Source organism: Indicator indicator, chromosome 6 (assembly GCF_027791375.1).
Source record: "Indicator indicator isolate 239-I01 chromosome 6, UM_Iind_1.1, whole genome shotgun sequence".
Lineage (NCBI taxonomy): Eukaryota > Metazoa > Chordata > Aves > Piciformes > Indicatoridae > Indicator > Indicator indicator.
Window position 1 is genome coordinate 40,280,252 of NC_072015.1, and position 17,028 is coordinate 40,297,279.

At 56.7% G+C, this 17,028-nt stretch overlaps 1 protein-coding gene across 1 annotated transcript in view; it reads right to left on the reverse strand.

Moving 5' to 3' along the window:
- The window catches only part of SMCHD1 (structural maintenance of chromosomes flexible hinge domain containing 1), a 66,004-nt gene that overhangs the window by 21,852 nt on the left and 27,124 nt on the right, over window positions 1–17,028 (reverse strand). Inside the window, exons 15-29 of the mRNA XM_054381622.1 lie at window positions 16,561–16,667; window positions 16,237–16,319; window positions 15,971–16,084; window positions 13,493–13,570; window positions 13,285–13,404; window positions 12,118–12,262; window positions 11,134–11,230; window positions 8,001–8,073; window positions 7,040–7,179; window positions 5,774–5,908; window positions 4,800–5,027; window positions 3,752–3,900; window positions 1,850–1,938; window positions 1,131–1,249; window positions 159–326 (exon numbers count right to left, since the gene is read on the reverse strand). Coding sequence (XP_054237597.1) covers window positions 159–326; window positions 1,131–1,249; window positions 1,850–1,938; window positions 3,752–3,900; window positions 4,800–5,027; window positions 5,774–5,908; window positions 7,040–7,179; window positions 8,001–8,073; window positions 11,134–11,230; window positions 12,118–12,262; window positions 13,285–13,404; window positions 13,493–13,570; window positions 15,971–16,084; window positions 16,237–16,319; window positions 16,561–16,667 — 1,845 coding nt within the window. The remainder of the gene's footprint in view (window positions 1–158; window positions 327–1,130; window positions 1,250–1,849; window positions 1,939–3,751; window positions 3,901–4,799; window positions 5,028–5,773; window positions 5,909–7,039; window positions 7,180–8,000; window positions 8,074–11,133; window positions 11,231–12,117; window positions 12,263–13,284; window positions 13,405–13,492; window positions 13,571–15,970; window positions 16,085–16,236; window positions 16,320–16,560; window positions 16,668–17,028) is intronic.

A 17,028-nucleotide genomic window follows, 5' to 3' on the forward strand; every position in this document is an offset into this window, starting at 1 on the left:
AAGGATCATCTTTGTGGCCTCTTCTGGCCTCTCTCCAGCAGCTCTGAGTCCTTCTCCTGCTGGGGACACCAGAGCTGGAGGTGAGGTCTCTGCAGAGCAGAGCAGAGCAGAGGGGCAGGGTCAGAGGCCCCTGTGGTGACCCCAGGTGTGGCACTGACCTTCTCCAACTCTGGCCAGTCCAGCAACTGCAGCCTGGCAGGGGGGCCTGCAGTCAGGGTGACCCTGATGAAGTCAGAGAACTCTCTCCAGGCAAAGCAGAGCTCCTTGGTGCCCAGCTGGCAGCTGCTGAACCGGATGCCCTTGACCCGCATGATGAGAGAGCTGCCCTGTGGGGACACAGCAATGCCTCAGTCAGCACAGGGCCAGCCCCACCACAGCTCAGCCCTCTCTGGTCCCCCTGGCACTGCACCACTGACACCTCCAGACACTGCTTCAAACCCAGGATGGCTCAGGCTGGGAGGGACCTCAGAGCTCCTCTGCTCCACCCTCCCCACCATGCTCAGGGACACCTCTCAGCTAGACTCAGCTGCTCAAGGCCTCATCCAGCCTGGTCCTTCAACACCCCCAGGCAGGAGGCAGCCACAGCCTCCCTGGGCAGCCTGTGCCAGACTCTCACCACCCAGAGACTGAAGAACTTCTTCCTCAGCTCCAGTCTGACCCTGCTGTGCCTCAGCTCCAAGCCATTTCCTCTTGGCCTGTCTCAGACCCCTTTAGGAAATGTCCCCCTCCAGCCTTCCCATTTGCTGCTTTCACTGTGGGCTACAAACTGAACTACAAATTCTGCTTCTCTTGTTCAGCTTCAGTGGACTCCTTGGGGAAGAGGTGATGGGCTGCCAACTGAAGCACTGCTCCTAGAGTGAGGCATAGCTGGGTTCTCTACTCCAAAAGGCACAGGATGAATGTTGGAGTGAACCATGGCAGGTAACATCACTGGTCCCTTCCAGAGGGTTCTTCAAGGGAGCAAATCAGCTCATCAGAAACACACCCAGCAGACTAGGAATGAGTTAGAGCAAACACAGAGCAGAGTGGCCCTCCAGCAGAGCAAAGCTGAGCCAGGCAGCTCTGGCTGAGCTCTGGGGGATGGAATGAGACAGCCAGCACCAGGGAGTTCCCTGGCAGCTCTTCAGTACCTGCCAAGTGATCTTCAGGTTGGATTTATCCAGCCCAGGTGCAGAAACCCCCAGGGAGTTGATGCATGAAGATGTCACTGTCTGGACCTGGTTTCCATACTGATCTGTGATCATGATGTCTGTTACAAGAGAAGGTCATTAGCAGGGTGATTAATTACCTCAGCAGCTGCTCCAATGAGCCCTCAGCCAGCCTGTGGCACATCAAGGTGTACAGCACACACCACAGAGACACAGTGCCTGAGTTGGGGAAGGTTCTCTGGAAGCTCATCTGCTCCCAGGGCCAGGCCCAGGAATCTGGCCAGATGCCTTTTGACTCTCTCCAAGGATGGAGACTCCACCACCTCTTGGACAGCTGTGCCAGTGCTCAGTTCCCCTCACTGAACCCCAGCATGGTGAGGTGAGAAGGGACCTCTGGAGCTCCCTCAGCCCAACCCCTGCTCCAGCAGGGCACCCACAGCAGCTTGCCCAGCAGCACAGTGCCCAGGGGGGGTTGGAAGCTCTCCACACCAGGAGACTCCACAACCTCTCTGGGCAGCCTGCTCCAGGCCTCCAGCACCCTCACACCAACTTCTCCTCCTGGGTTCCAGTCTGTGCTCCCTGTGCCCTGTCCTTTCCCTGAGCACCACTGAGAGCAGCTGAGGCTCCCTCCCTCCCCTCCCCACCTGTGTGTGCAGGACTCAGGGAGCCCCCAAAGCACTGGAGAACATTCAGCTACTCACCAACTTCTCCTGGCAGCTCCTCACCCAGCTGCAGTGTGTTTGGTCCTTTTAACTTACATTTGATGTGCTTGGGCTCATCAGCAATGGGTCTAGGGCAGCAGAGGAGAGCAGAGTTAGAGCTCTGAGGTGAGCAGTAAGAGCACAAGAGCAGGCAGGAGGGACCTGGGCTCTGCTTCTGGCCCTGCCCCACTGAGAGCACCAAGGCTCATGTGCACAGGGCAGCTGCCACCTCAGCCTGCTCAGGGCAGCTTACCAGGCACTGCTGAGAGAAACCTCAGCCACCTCAGACAGTTTCAGTGGATCTGCAGGAGCTTGCCCACCAGGGGCTCTCCACAGAGCACATGGGTGCAGCTGAGAAAGCACAGCTGCAGTGTGGAACAGCTTAGACCCTGACAAACCCCAGCCTCACAGCACCCCCAGCCCAGAGGAGCCACCAGCTGTGTCCTATTCAGCATCACAGACTGCCTCCACATTAACTATCTCCTAATCATGTGACTTAATAAACCCCTCCCCAAGTGCCAGCAGGGACCCTGCTGTGCCCAGAGCTACCCCAGCCTGCCTTGCTGTGCCAACCTGGGCTGGCTCCCATAGCTCTGATGACCACTGACAGGTTTTCAGTGACCTGGACCTTGCCTTGAAAGCAACCCAATCCCCAAGAGAACCACCCCAAAACACAAACCCAGACTTCCAGGGCCTGACAGACCCTTCCTGGGTGCTTGTAAGGCACCTCAGCCTCTCCCTTCTCCTCACCTGCAGGCCTTGTGCTGGCTCCCCAAACACTGAAGAGTCACCTGGCACTTCTTGAGTGCCCTTGAGGAGTCATCCAGCACAAAGGTTTTCACTCCTTTAGTGTGTTCTCAGCTAGAAAGAATCCTGAGCTCTTTAAGCCCCCTCCAGCAGAGTGGCCTCCAGGTAACTTTTACAACCCAAGAGGCCCTAACCCAAGCTCCTTGAGCTGAAGCTGCTTTTCAGGGACAAGTACAAAGGCACCAACCTCACTCCACAGACCCAGCAGTGCTCTGCATTCTGTCCAGAAGGCAAGGAGCTCAGCCAGGAGCTCAGCCTGCTTTGCTGCTCTTCTGAGGACTGAGCTGCAGGGGTTCTGCCCCACTGCTGTAGCAAGCAGCTCCCAAACTTCAGAGGATTTTATCAGGGCATTTTCCCCTTCCTGCATTGTTTCCTGGCTTCCCTTCCTGCTGCAGCTGACCTGTCCCAGCTGTGCTCCCCTGCAGCCTCCTGCAGCACACCTGCAGCTCACAGCCAGGTTCCTCTCCCCAGCTGTGCAAGGCTGCAGGGGGCACAGCTAACTGCCCAGAGACACCAACTGGCAGCCTGGGACTCACTCTGCAGCCTGCCACTCCTGACTGAGGAACCAGAGGTGGGCATCCAGGGTTTGGCCTTTAACCCCTAACCTTTAACCTCCTAACCCTTTACCTCCTGACCTTTAACCTACTAACCTTCAACCTCCCAATTCTTAACCTTCTTTTAACCTTTTACCCTTTAACCTTCTACCCTCTTAAGCTCATTCCCTACCCTTCAGCTCCTAAGCAGTGGTGCCTGAGGGGCACAGTGACCTTGCCAGTGACACTTCTCTTTGGTCACCTCTGGTCTCAGCAGCTGTTTGAGCAGCTGATGTCTCCTGGGAGTCTCCCCAGGCAGCATCCAGCTCCTGCAGAGAGTGCAGGCTGCCCAGAGGGGCTGCAGAGCATGGTGGCCTCTTTCCCATGGCTCAGGTCCTCACCTACAAACTCCAGGGATGAACCCCCGCAGCCCTCCCTCCGCTGCCCTGTTTGCAAACTGCTTGCTGCAGAGAGGTTTTCCCTCTTGCTTTTGCCTCCAAGGAGAGCTGCCAGGCCCTGCCCAGCAGCATGGCAGCTGAGAGAGCAGAGCATGAGCTCAGACCTGACTGTGAAGGCACTCTCCAGGGAGACGTGGTCGTCCAGGTAGGTGATCAGGCAGTAGCGAACGTCCTTGACTGAGGTGGGCACCTTCACGTCGGGCAGCAGGCCCTGCATCAGCTGCTCCTTGTTGATTTTAGGGGTCCAGTTCACCTAGAATGGAAAGGGCTTCAGTCAGTCACAGAGCTGCAGAATACAGCTGCCTCACTTCCAGAGAGCTGGAAGCACAGCCAGGCACCAGCAGCCTCCCTGCAGCTCCCAGTGCCAGGAAAGGACTCTGGAAAACCGCAGCTGGAACAGAGATCACATTGCGCAGGATGGCTCAGGCTGGAGGGGACCTCACAGCTCATCTGCTCCAAGTGAAGAGCTGAGTGAAACACCTCACCCAAACACATCTCTGGTGGAGCTCTCCCTTTGGTTAGGCTCCACAGCCAGAGGGGGAGAGGGCAAAGCAAATCTCCATGAAGGAAGGTCTCTGTTGGAGGTTCCTTGAAGCTGGGGCAGCCCCAGAGCTGCAGAACCACAGCTGCCAGGATGAGGTTCATCAGGAATTGACAACCTGCTTTCCATAACACTGCCCTCAAGTGTCAGAGTCATTGGCTGGCTTGGGAAAGCCCTCTGAGGTCACCTAGTCCAACATCAACCCAACCCCACCATGACCACCAGACCATGGCCCCAGGTGCCATGGCCACACCTTCAGGGCTGGGGACTCCACCACCTGCCTGCCTGGGCAGCCTATGCCAGTGCCTGACCACTCTTGCAGCACAGAAATTGGTCCTAAAACCACAGCTTCACAGAATTCATCAGGCTGCAAGGGCCTCTCTGAGGTCCTGCTGGCCAACCCCCTGCAGCCAGCAGGGACACCTCCCTTGGTGACCTGAGCTTGAACTCACCACATTCCTTCCAATGATTCAGCAGGAAGTGGAGTCCCCACGTTCACTGACACAGCCCTGGGGAACAGGGCTCTGCAGCCTGACCCCTCTGCAGCTTAAGAGGCCCAGCAGAGAATCAGAACCTCCCCCAGATGCTGCCTTTGACCCAGCAGGACCTACCTTGATCTTCTCTGCCATGGCTGGAGTCAGGTGGATCTCCCTTTCCCCCTCATCATACATCTGAAAGATCAGGTTGTGCATCACGTCCCCAGCAACCCAGTTGATCTCATCCTGGTGCTTGATCTGGATGGCCTTCTGCCCATCCATGCTCAGGATCTGCAGCCTGGCCACGTGGCTGCTGGGGAGCAGTCTGATGATCTTCTCCACTGCTGGCACCTCCTTACAGTTCTGGAGATGAGGGGGGAAGGAGATGGGCAAGGAAGAGGAGGAATATGGAAATGAGCACAAATCCCACCCCTGGCAGCCTGGGGCACTGCTCAGGGACACTGCTTCTGCCAACAGCAGATTGCCCAGGGCTCAGAAATCAATCCAGAGGAGGTGCCACAACACTGACATCTTTTAGCAGGCAGCAGGAAGGGTGAAAAACCCAAGGAATCAGGGAATTCTTTGGAAGAGACCTCGAAGATCATGGAGTCCAACCATCAACCCAGCACTGCCAGAGCACCACGGCCCTCAGCACCACTTCTCCACAGCTTTAAAACCCCTCCAAGGATGGGGACTCCCCCACTGTCCTGGGCAGCCTGGACCAGGCCTTGCCAACCCCCAAGGGGCAGAAATTGTTCCTCATGGCCATTCTAACCTCCCCTGGGCTACTTGGAAGGACAGACTGACCCCCAACCTCACTCCCACCTCCTTTCAGGGAGTTGTAGAGAGTGAGAAGCTGTCAGCCACTCCTCCCAGTTTGGTAGCATCAGCAGACTGGCTGAGGCTCCACTGCCTCCCTTCTTCATCCAGGTCATTGATGAAGATGCTGAACAGGACTGGAGCCAGTGCTGACCTCTGGGAAGCTCCAGGAGCCACAGCCAGCCACATGTGCAGGCTGATGATGGTAACTAGAAGCTTCTGGGGGCTCAGCTGGTTCCCAAAGGAGTCCAGGACACTAAGCAGGCAGGATCCAGCCAAGCAATACTCACAAGTATCTCAATCCTGGCTTTCACGATCTTGTCCTTCTTGATGTTCTGCACCTGGATGACAGGGCCTGTGAGGATGTTGGTCCCCCCATTGCTGCAGTCCACGGAGTACACTGGCAGGTTGGAGGTGCCTAGGAACTGGGGACAGGGCAGCCAGGCCTCAGCTGACAGCTGCAGGGGCACTGCAGCAATCAGCACTTGGCCAAGGCCAAGCAGAGCCAGGGCTACTCACAGCTCAGGTGGCTAAACCCCAGTCTCCCACAGCCTGTTCCAGTGCTCTGTGACCCTCACAGGGAAGAAGTTCCTCCTCATGTTGAGGTGGAACCTCCTGTGTTGGAGGTTTCTATCCATTGCCCCTTGGCCTATCCCAGGGTGCAACTGAGCAGAGCCTTTCCCTTCCCTCTTGACCCTCAGCCCTCAGATATTTATAAACATTTATTAAATCCCATCTCTGTCTTCTCCAGACTGAACAGCCCCAGGGCTCTCAGCCTCTCCTCACTGGACAGTGCTGCAGTCCCTTCAGCATCCTGGGAGCTCTCCCTTGGACTCTCTCCAGCAGATCCCTGTCCCTCTTGAGCTGGGGAGCCCAGAACTGGATGCAATATTCCAGGTGAGGTCTCACCAGGGCAGAGTAGAGGGGGAGGAGAACCTCCCTAGAGCTGCTGGGCACACTCCTCTGAATGCCCCCCAGGACCCCATTGTCTCTCTTGGCCACCAGGGCACATTGCTGTCCCATTCAGAACTTGTTGTCTCCCAGCACTCCCAGATCCTTCTCCACAGGGCTGCTCTCCAGCAGATCCCCTCCCAACCTGTACTGCTGCAGTTTATTCTTCCTTCCCAGCTGCAGGACTCTGCACTTATCCTTGTTGATGTGTAGGAGAAATCAAGAGGTGGTATCAGGAGTGTGCAGTGGGTGGGAGTGGGAGCAGAGCAGGGTCAGATGGGATGTGAGCAACAACAACTGCACCACCAGGGTGGGGGAACACTGCAACAGCCTGCCCAGGGAGGCAGCTGGGGCCCCATCCCTGGTGATACTCAAGGTGAGGCTGGACAGGGCTCTGACCAACCTGATCTAGTGGAGGATGTCCCTGCTGAGTGCAGGGGGGGTGGGCTGGATGCCCTTTGGGAGGTCCCTTCCAACCCAGACCATTCTATGGCAGCCAAGCAGCAGACACTTCCAGAGCCTTACTGAGGACAATCAATCCTCTCTTGCAGCCAGAGCCCTCAAGCAGCTGTCAGAGCCCTGGGGCAGCTGCAGGAGGCACTCACCTTGCAGTGGACGATCAGCTTGGGCTGGGCTGTGATATTGCCTGACTCATCCACCACCTCCACCTGGAAGGGGAAGGCTGTGCCGTTCTCGATCTTCAGCACCTCGGACACAGGCTTCACCCTCAGCTGGTGGGGAGGACCTGGGGAGCACACAGGGGGTGCTGGGCAGCACTTCAGGGCTTTGCCAGCTCACACCCTTTGCAAAGCCAGGCTGCCAGGAGAGCCATGGTACCAAACCACTGAGGCAGCACAGTGGTTTGTGCTGAAGAACTACTTCCTCAGCTCCATTCTGACCCTGCTCTGCCTCAGCTCCAAACCATTCCCCTTGGCCTGTCTCCAGACACCCTCAGCAAAAGTCTCTCTGCAGCCTTCCTGCAGGATCCCTTCAGGTCCTGGCAGGCAGCTCTAAGGTCCCCCTGGAGCCTTCTCCTCTCCAGGCTGCACACCCCCAGCTCCCTCAGCCTGGCCTAACAGCAGAGCTGCTCCAGCCCAAGGATCATCTTTGTGGCCTCCTCTGGACTCTCTCCAGCACCTCTGAGTCCTTCTCCTGCTGGGGACACCAGAGCTGGAGGCAGGATTGGAGGTGAGGTCTGAGCAGAGCAGAGCCCAGGGGCAGAATCCCCTCTCCTGCCCTGCTGCCCACACTCCTCTGGCTGCAGTCCAGCACACAGCTCTCTGCTGGGCTGCAGGAGGGCTCTGCTGGCTCCTGGGGAGCTGCTCAGCACCCAGCACCCCCAAGGCTCTTCCTTCAGGGCTGCTCCCAACCCACTCTGCACCCAGCCTGGATCTGTGCCTGGGGCTGGCCTGACCCAGTTTTGTGCCTCTTCAGCCAGCACATGGATGAGCTACAACAGCCTCTGTGAAGCCTCACTCAATGTTCTCCCTCCCTGGGAGGAGCAGCATTTCATGGACAGGCTCGAATACAGCTCAGCAGCCAGCCCCTAGTTGTGTGGACACTCACCAGGCTGCACTCTGATCTTAAGGGTCTGGGTGTCTTCTTTCAGCCCAGGCAGAGTAATCTTCAGGTTGAAGTTCTGATGGAAGAACATTTCAGATATTAAGGTCACACCAAACCAGGTCATCAGTCCCAGCCAGGCCAGCTCCCAGAGCTTTCCATTGCAGAGCCCCAGCCACATTTCCCTGCCCTGCTCCATAATTCAGGGTGTTTTTTTTTCCCCCCTATTGCAATCTGCCTTTTGCATATCCTTCTCCCCAGAGATGTTCACCCAGGAGCTGCAGCACTGTGGTGCATTTGTATCAAGAGCAGCCACCACCACTTGCAGTAAAGGACACAAACTGGAAGCCAGGTGCCACCTGAGCAGGAGGAGAAAGTTGTTTGGTGTGAGGGTGCTGGAGGCCTGGAGCAGGCTGCCCAGAGAGGCTGTGGAGTCTCCTTGACTGGAGACTTTCAAGACCTATCTGGATGCTGCCTGTGTGACCTGCCCTGGGTGATCCTGCTCTGGCAGGGCAGTTGACTTCATCTCCAGAGGTCCCTTCCCACCTCACCATTCTGTGATTCCTGCTCAGAGGCTGCTTTAGAGGGGAAAAAAACATGTGGCCAGATCAAACCAAGTGGTTTTGAAGGCCAAGTCTGCAGGTTCTGCGGCCACTCCTCCCTCCCCACTTGCCTGAAGGACCACAAGGCACACAAGGACCATCCAGCTCCTCAGTAAGGGTTGAACTGCCTCAGCCCAACTCATCTTCACATCAAATCAGAGTGAAGCAGTGTGATCAATAACCTTTGTGACCAATAATCACAGCATAGGAAGGGTTGGAAAGGGACTTCTGGAGATCATCCAGACCAACATCCCTGCCAGAGGAGGGCTAACTAGGGCAGGCTGCACAGGAACACATCCAGGCTTTGTGATCAATAATCCTTCAGGCTGGATGAGGCCTGGAGCAGCCTGGGCTGGTGGGAGGTGTCCCTGTCTGTGGTAGGGGGTTGGAACTGGATGAGCTTGGATGTGGCACTTGGAGCCATGGTTTAGTTGTCAGGAGGCAGAATCATAGAATCAACCAGCTTGGAAGAGACCTCCAAGATCATCCAGTCCAACCTATCACCCAGCCCTAGCCAATCAACCAGACCATGGCACTAAGTGCCTCATCCAGGCTTCTCTTGAACATCTCCAGGGATGGAGACTCCACCACCTCCCTGGGCAGCCCATTCCAATGGGCAATCACCCTCTCTGTGAAGAACTTCCTCCTAACATCCAGCCCATACCTCCCCTGGCACAACTTGAGACTGTGTCCCCTCCTTCTGCTGCTGGTTGCCTGGGAGAAGAGCCCAACCCCCACCTGGCTACAACCTCCCTTCAGGTAGCTGCAGACAGCAATGAGGTCTCCCCTGAGCCTCCTCTTCTCCAGGCTAAACACCCCCAGCTCCCTCAGCCTCTCCTCACAGGGCTGTGCTCCAGACCCCTCCCCAGCTTCCTTGCCCTTCTCTGGACACATTCCAGTACCTCAACATCTCTCTTGAACTGAGGAGCCCAGAACTGGACACAGGACTCAAGGTGTGGCCTGACCAGGGCTGAGTACAGGGGAAGAATAACCTCCCTTGTCCTGCTGGCTACACTGTTCCTGATCCAGGCCAGGATGCCATTGGCTCTCCTGGCCACCTGGGCACACTGCTGGCTCATGTTCAGCCTACTATCAACCAGCACCCCCAGGTCCCTCTCTGCCTGGCTGCTCTCCAGCCACTCTGTCCCCAGCCTGTAGCACTGCTTGGGGTTATTGTGGCCAAAGTGTAGAATCCTGCACTCAGCCTTGTTAAATCCCATCCCATTGGCCTCTGCCCACCCATCCAGCCTGGCAAGGTCCCTCTGCAGGGCCCTCCTACCCTCCAACAGATCCACACCTGCCCCCAGCTTGGTGTCACCTGGAAACTTACTGATGATGGACTCAATCCCCTCATCCAGATCATCAGTAAAGATATTGAACAGGATGGGGCCCAGCACTGATCCCTGGGGGACACCACCAGTGCCTGGCTGCCAGCTGGATGTGGCACCATTCACCACCACTCTCTGAGCTCAGCCCTCCAGTCAGTTCCTAACCCAGCTGGCCAGGGGCTGTTGGGGTGTCTGAGGCTAGGGACTGTTGGTGGGGTCAGGCTTAGGTGGGGAGGGACTTGGCAGGCTGGCTCTGGCAGATTTACTCCAGAGCACTGAGAATGGAAGCTTGTGGCTCAACATCTGTGGAAGCTTGTGGCTCAATCCCCTCATCCAGATCATCAATAAAGATATTGAACAGGATGGGGCTCAGCACTGATCCCGGGGGGACACCACTAGTGCCTCGCCACCAACTGGATGTGGCACCATTCACCACCACTCTCTGGGCTCAGCCCTCCAGCCAGTTCTTGATCCATTTCAGAGTGAATCTGTCCAAGCCATGAGCTGCCAGCTTTGCCAGGAGCTTCTTGTGGCAGACAGTGTCAAAGGCTTTGCTGAAGTCCAGGCAGACTACATCCACAGCCTGCCCTGCATTCACCAGGTGGTAACCTGATCACAAAAGCAGATCAGGTTGGTCAGGCAAGACGTGCCCCTGCTAAATCTGTGCTGGCTGGGCCTGATCCCCTGACCATCCTGCAGGTTCTGTGTGATTGTACTCAGGATGACCTGTTCCATAACCTTGCCTGGCACTGAGGTCAGGCTGACAGGTCTGCAACTTCCTGGTTCCTCTTTCAGGCCCTTCTTGTATTAGGTAATACGTTGGACTTGATCTCTGAGGTCTTTTCCAACCTGGCTGATTCTGTGAGCTTTGAGGTCCCTTCCAGCCCAACCCATTCCATGACTCTCTGAATTTCACACAACAGCTTTTGGCTCTCTGCTTGCTTTTGTCTTTTTTTCATAGAACCACAGAATGGTTTGGGTTGGAAGGGCCCTTAAAGACCATCCAGTTCCAACCCCCCTGTTCATTAAACAGGTTCATTTATTAACTCCCTGGGGGTGTTCAAGGCTGGGCTGGCTCAGGTCTTGCGTCTAGCTGAGAGGTGTCCCTGCCGGAGGTCGAGGCAGAAGAGCTCTGAGGTCCCTTTCCAGGCTGAGCCCTTCTAGGATGCTGTGGTTTGATCTGAACTCAGGAAGAATGCTGGGGCCTACCTTGCCCTGGCAGCTGTTTATAGAGCCTCTGACAGTGACACCTTTGATCATGCTCTTGGTTCCTGTGGTCACTTCTCGGTACTGCAAGGTCAGCCCACTGGGAATGCAGAGAGAACAGAGCAGGGCAGGTACAGAGCAAGGCTGCTCCAATCTGCAGACCCCTTCAGATGTTCTTCTGTGTTTTAACCCCCAAACCACCTCCAGACCCACCCTCAGGTGCTTCAACAGCCACCCACTCCGAGCTGCTCTCATGCCAGCTACAGACCAACCACCATTAGCTTAGGCAGCCCCTCAGACCCCCCCCTGTGGCAGTTTAGGCTGGGTGCCCCCTGCCACTGCCGCATGAGATACACCTCTGGTGTCCTGGGTGCCCACCCACAGGGGTGGACACAGGAAACGGAGTATTTCTACCCATAAATCCTGCACCCTATAAGGCCATCTGCAGAGTCATTCTCTTCCTCTTTCTTCCCTCTCTGCTCCCACGGGAGATGTCCTCTCTTATCGGGTAATGCCGGGGGAGTATCCTCAAGGCCTCTTAGGCCTGTCTAGGCCTAATGCCAGGAGGAGAATGGAGGGGGGGGCCGTCTCAGACCTGGCCAGCCTGAGACTTGCCTAGCAGTGGGAGGGGGAAGAAAGAGCCCTGGGGGGTTTGGGTTTACCCTCAGGTGGAAGGAGGGAAGGACTGGGAAGCTTTGGGAATTCTGTGAGGGGTTCTGTACGCTTTGGGATACTCTTTGTCACTATGCTTTGTGGTTTGTAGTTCTCTGTAGCTTCACCAATTGCTTTTCCATTTAAACTTTCCATCACTCTCCAATCCGTTTGTGTGAGTCTCATTCTTTTGTCCCTTTCAGGGCAAGAGACGATCTGTCTGGCCCCAAACCAGCACACCCCCCCAACACCCCCCAGCATGACTTTCCTGATGCTGTGTGAAGAAAGGCAGAAGGCCCAACCCCAAGGCAGTGCAGGCTGAGATGGTTCAGTTACCTGACTTCAAGAACTGGCTTAAGGTCAGGGGACAGCTGTGTGGCATGGCCAAACTCATCCTGCAGCTCCAGAGGGATATTGAAGGGGACCCCAACCCGAAAGGGCAGGTCCAAGAGGCCGACAGAAAACTTCTCTGCTTTGCCCTCTAAGAGAAAAGGACACATGGAGGGAATTTCCCAGCAAGCAGGACCAGCTGTGCTCCTTGCCTTCCTCTTCATGGGAAGCTGCCATTAACCAGTGCTCCTCAGAGGCTGCTGGGAATGCTGCTGTGACCCAGACCATGGCTTGGTGTCTGCTCCTCCTCTCTGACCTCACACTGACACAAACCCAACAGCTAAACCAGCTGCAGGCTGGGCTGCAGGCAGCATCCCAGGGAGCCCAGACGTGCCCCAACACAGCAGCTGGAAGTGGACAGCTCCTTCTGGACAGCCTTGGACATTCCATTGCTTCACTTCTGCTAAAGCAGAACCATTCATGCAACAAAACCTTTCTTTATCCTACAGCTGCCCCAGAATGGGGAGGTAGAACCTGCCTGGCAGTTCCACCACCAAGCCCTCACCCACAGGGTGGTGAGAGATGTGCAGTGATGTGGCAGAGCAGCACTGCAACCTTCTGCCCTGCCAGGAGCACCTCCCTCAGCCTGCAGGCTGCCTGGGCAAGGTTTGCTTTCAGCAGCCGTTGATGGACTTTTCCCTTCCCAGGAGCAGCAAAAACCGAGGAAGGAGCTGTCAGAGAAGGCAAATCCTCTGCTGCCCAGACAAAGCCATGGTGAGTTCCCAGACTGCAGCTGTTCTGCCTGCTGGGCTGCAGAAGGGCTCTGCTGGCTCCTGGGGAGCTGCTAAGCACCCAACACCCCTAAGTCTCCTCCTTCAGAGCTGCTCCCAACCCACTCTGCACCCAGCCTGGATCTGTGCCTGGGATTACCCACAACAGCCACCCCTGGCTGGTTCTTCCCCACAACAGCCACCCCTGGCTGGATTCATTCCCCACAACAGCCACCCCTGGCTGGATTCATTCCCAGAACAGCCACCCCTGGCTGGATTCATTCCCAGAACAGCCACCCCTGGCTGGTTCTTCCCCACAACAGCCACCCCTAGCTGGATTCATCCCCACAACAGCCACCCCTGGCTGGTTCTTCCCCACAGCAGCCCCCCTGGCAGCCCTCACCTATGATGGTGAACCTGAAGGCCTTGGAGGGCAGGGGTCTGCCTGCGTAGGTGTCAGCGTTGCTCTCGTTCAGCACCACCTGCAGCTTCAGGGTGTAGTTGCCAAGCTTCTGCAGGTTCTCTGAGGGCAAGGGCAAGGGCACTCAGGGCACAAGGAAGAAAGAAGGAAGCCCCATGCAGAGCACAGCTGCCCCCCCAGGGGCACATACCCATCTTTTTAAACCAGTAGGGCCACTTGCCCCCGTGCTGGCTGATGTGGGAGATGATCTCCTTGTTCCCAGTGGGTGCTGCAAGACAAGCAAGGGGCAGATGTTGAGCCACAAGGTTCCATTCTCAGTGCTCTGGAGTAAATCTGCCAGAGCCAGCCTGCCAGGTCCCCTCCCCACCTAAGCCTGACCCCACCAACAGTCCCTAGCCTCAGACACCCCAACAGCCCCTGGCCAGCTGGGTCAAGAACTGGCTGGAGGGCTGAGCTCAGAGAGTGGTGGTGAATGGTGCCACTGTCACCTGGCAGCCAGGCACTAGTAGTGTCCCCCAGGGATCAGTGCTGGGCCCCATCCTGTTCAATATCTTTATTGATGATCTGGATGAGGGGATTGAGTCCATCATCAGTAAATTTGCAGATGACACCAAGCTGGGGGCAGCTGTTGGTCTGTTAGAGGGTAGGAGGGCTCTGCAGAGGGACCTTGCCAGGCTGGACAGATGGGCAGAGTCCAAGGGCATGAGATTCAACAAGTCCAAGTGCCAGGTTCTACACATTGGCCACAACAACCCCATGCAGAGCTACAGGCTGGGGGCAGAGTGGCTGGAGAGCAGCCAGGCAGAGAGGGACCTGGGGGTACTGGTGGACAGCAGCTGAACATGAGCCAGCAGTGTGCCCAGGTGGCCAAGAAGGCCAATGGCATCCTGGCCTGCATCAGGAATAGTGTGGCCAGCAGGACAAGGGAAGTCCTCCTGCCCTGTGCTCAGCACTGCTCAGGCCACACCTTGAGTGCTGTGTCCAGCTCTGGGCTCCTCAGTTTAAGAGAGAGAGGAGAGACTTGAACGAGTCCAGAGAAGGGCAATGAGGCTGGGGAGGGGTCTGGAGCACAAGCCCTATGAGGAGAGGCTGAGGGAGCTGGGGGTGTTTAGCCTGAGAAGAGGAGGCTCAGGGCAGACCTCATTGCTGTCTACAACTACCTGAAGGGAGGCTGTAGCCAGGAGGGGGTTGGGCTCTTCTCCCAGGCACCCAGTGACAGGAGGAGAGGACACAGTCTCGAGCTGCACCAGGGGAAGTTTGGGCTCGAGGTGAGGAGAAAGTTCTTCACAGAAAGAGTAATTGTCCATGGAATGTGCTGCCCAGGGAGGTGGTGGAGTCACCATCCCTGGAGGTGTTTAAAATAAGCCTGGATGAGGCACTCAGTGCCATGGTTTAGTTGATTAGATGGTGTTGGGTGACAGGTTGGACTTGATGATCTCAAAGGTCTTTTCCAACCTGGTTAATTCTGTGATTCTGTGTCCCCAGCCCTTTGGTGACAGCCTCCCTGCTCAGTGTGACAAAGGACCACAAGGAGCTGGCTGCAATGGGAGCACTGCCAGAGGCTGCAGCTGACTGCAGGGCACAGGCCCCAAGTCATTAAAGCACCATCTGAAATCTTACAGGTGAAACAAAGCCTTTCACTGAGCTTCCTTTGGCAACCTCAGTGTCCCCCACACCTCTGAGCAGATCCCTTCAGCTGCCCTTTCCTGCTCCAATCTCTCTGGGCAGCCTGGGCCAGGCTCTCCCCACCCTCAGTGTCAAACCTTTCTGCCTTCTCTCCACTCTCAATCTCCCTGAGTCCCAACCACCCCCCCTTGGCCTGGCACAACAGGCCCTGAGAAAAAGCCTGTCCCCAGCTTTCTTCTCACCCCTGGAAGCACTGAAAGGTCACCAGAAGGTCTCCTGGAGCCTTCTCCAGGCTGACCAAGCCAAACTCTCCCAGCCTGGCCTCACAGCAGAGGGCTTCCAGCCCTCCCAGCACTGCTGTGGCCTCTGGCCCAGCTGAACAGGTCCCTGTCTGTGGGTGCTGAGGCCTCCAGAGCTGGTGGCAGTGCTCCAGGTGAGGTCTCAGCAGAGCAAAGCATTCAGATACATAACATTTGGCACTGAAGCAGTTGCCAGGCCCTCAAACATGGCTTTGGAGGACCACATGCTCTGATGGGACACTGTCCTTACACTCCCCAGGTCTGTCCATCTGACAAACTCTGACATGGCTGTGCAGGAAGAAATCTGGAATTCCATGAGCTGGAGCAGCTCTGCTGTGAGGCCAGGCTGAGGGAGCTGGGGGTGTGCAGCCTGGAGAGGAGAAGGCTCCAGGGGGACCTTAGAGCTGCCTGCCAGGACCTGAAGGGATCCTGCAGGAAGGCTGCAGAGAGACTTTTGCTGAGGGTGTCTGGAGACAGGCCAAGGGGAATGGTTTGGAGCTGAGGCAGAGCAGGGTCAGAGTGGAGCTGAGGAAGAAGTTCTTGAGTGTGAGGGTGGTGAGAGTCTGGCACAGGCTGCCCAGGGAGGTACTGCCTGGGGGTGCTCAAGGCCAGGCTGGATGAGGCCTTGAGCAGCTGAGTCTAGCTGAGAGGTGTCCCTGGGCATGGTGGGGAGGGTGGAGCAGAGGAGCTCCAAGGCCCCTTCCAACCTGAACCACTCAGTGACTTGCACACGAGATACTCACAGTGTAAGATAACCTTCAGCTCCACAAGAAGTTTCTTTGACCCTCCATGGCTCGTCCCTGGAAGCTTTTGCATTGCTTCTCCTTTCTTGTTGAGAATTTCTATTCTCAGTGCTCCTGTGCTCCAGGGGAGAAAGGACAGGCTCAGAACAGGCTGTGTACTGGAAGGGACTGGAGGCTGCTGGGGGCTTCTCTTCTAGACAAGAGAGCAGGACATGACTCTTTAAATGGCCATTTCCCTGTGGCATTGGGGACCAAACCCAAGGTACCTATTGGTGTGCCAGCAAATCTGGTGTCATTTGGTAGCAGCTCATCTCCTTCAGGCCACGTCACTGACAGCTTGTCAGGGAGCCTGGGGAAAAAGTAAAGAACCAGCAGTTGGCTGGGGGCTGAAAACCAGGGCAGCTGAGCTCCAGCCAAGGCACAGCAAGGCAGTGTGTGAGCAAACTCCACCATGGACTAGTTCCTCCTGGTTTAGAGCTCTTTCGTCCCTCCTGAAGCAGCTGCTGCTGCCCCAGCTGGCAACCAAGCTCCACTTGTGGCTCCTAAGCAGCAGGCAGGGCAGCAGAGAGCAAGCCCAGCTGAGTGCTGACCTTGCCATCTCATCCTCAATGTACTTCTTGATGGCACTGTCACACATGGTCCTGTCCAGTTTGGAGATGGGGATGGTCTTCATCTCAGCATACAAGGCCTGAGGCTCCTGGAGACAGCAGAGATAGAGGCCAGTTACCAACAGCCAGGTGAAGGCAGACAGGAAACCTCACTGTGGCAAGGGCCCAGACAAGCAGGCATGGGCACAGTGCCATGTGCTGGCAAACACTGCCTGGGGGCTCCAGCAGGCACTTCTAAAGCCTGCTGAGATGCCCCAGTCCCAGCAGGCTGGGGTGGGAAGGGACCTCTGGAGCCCATTCAGTCCAATCCCCTGCTAAAGCAGCTTGGAGCTCCCCCCAGCAGCTTTGGAGCACCCCACAGCAGCTGGGAGCACACCTAGCAGCTGGGAGCACACCTAGCAGCTGGGAGCACCCACAGCAGCTGGGAGCACACCTAGCAGCTGGGAGCAC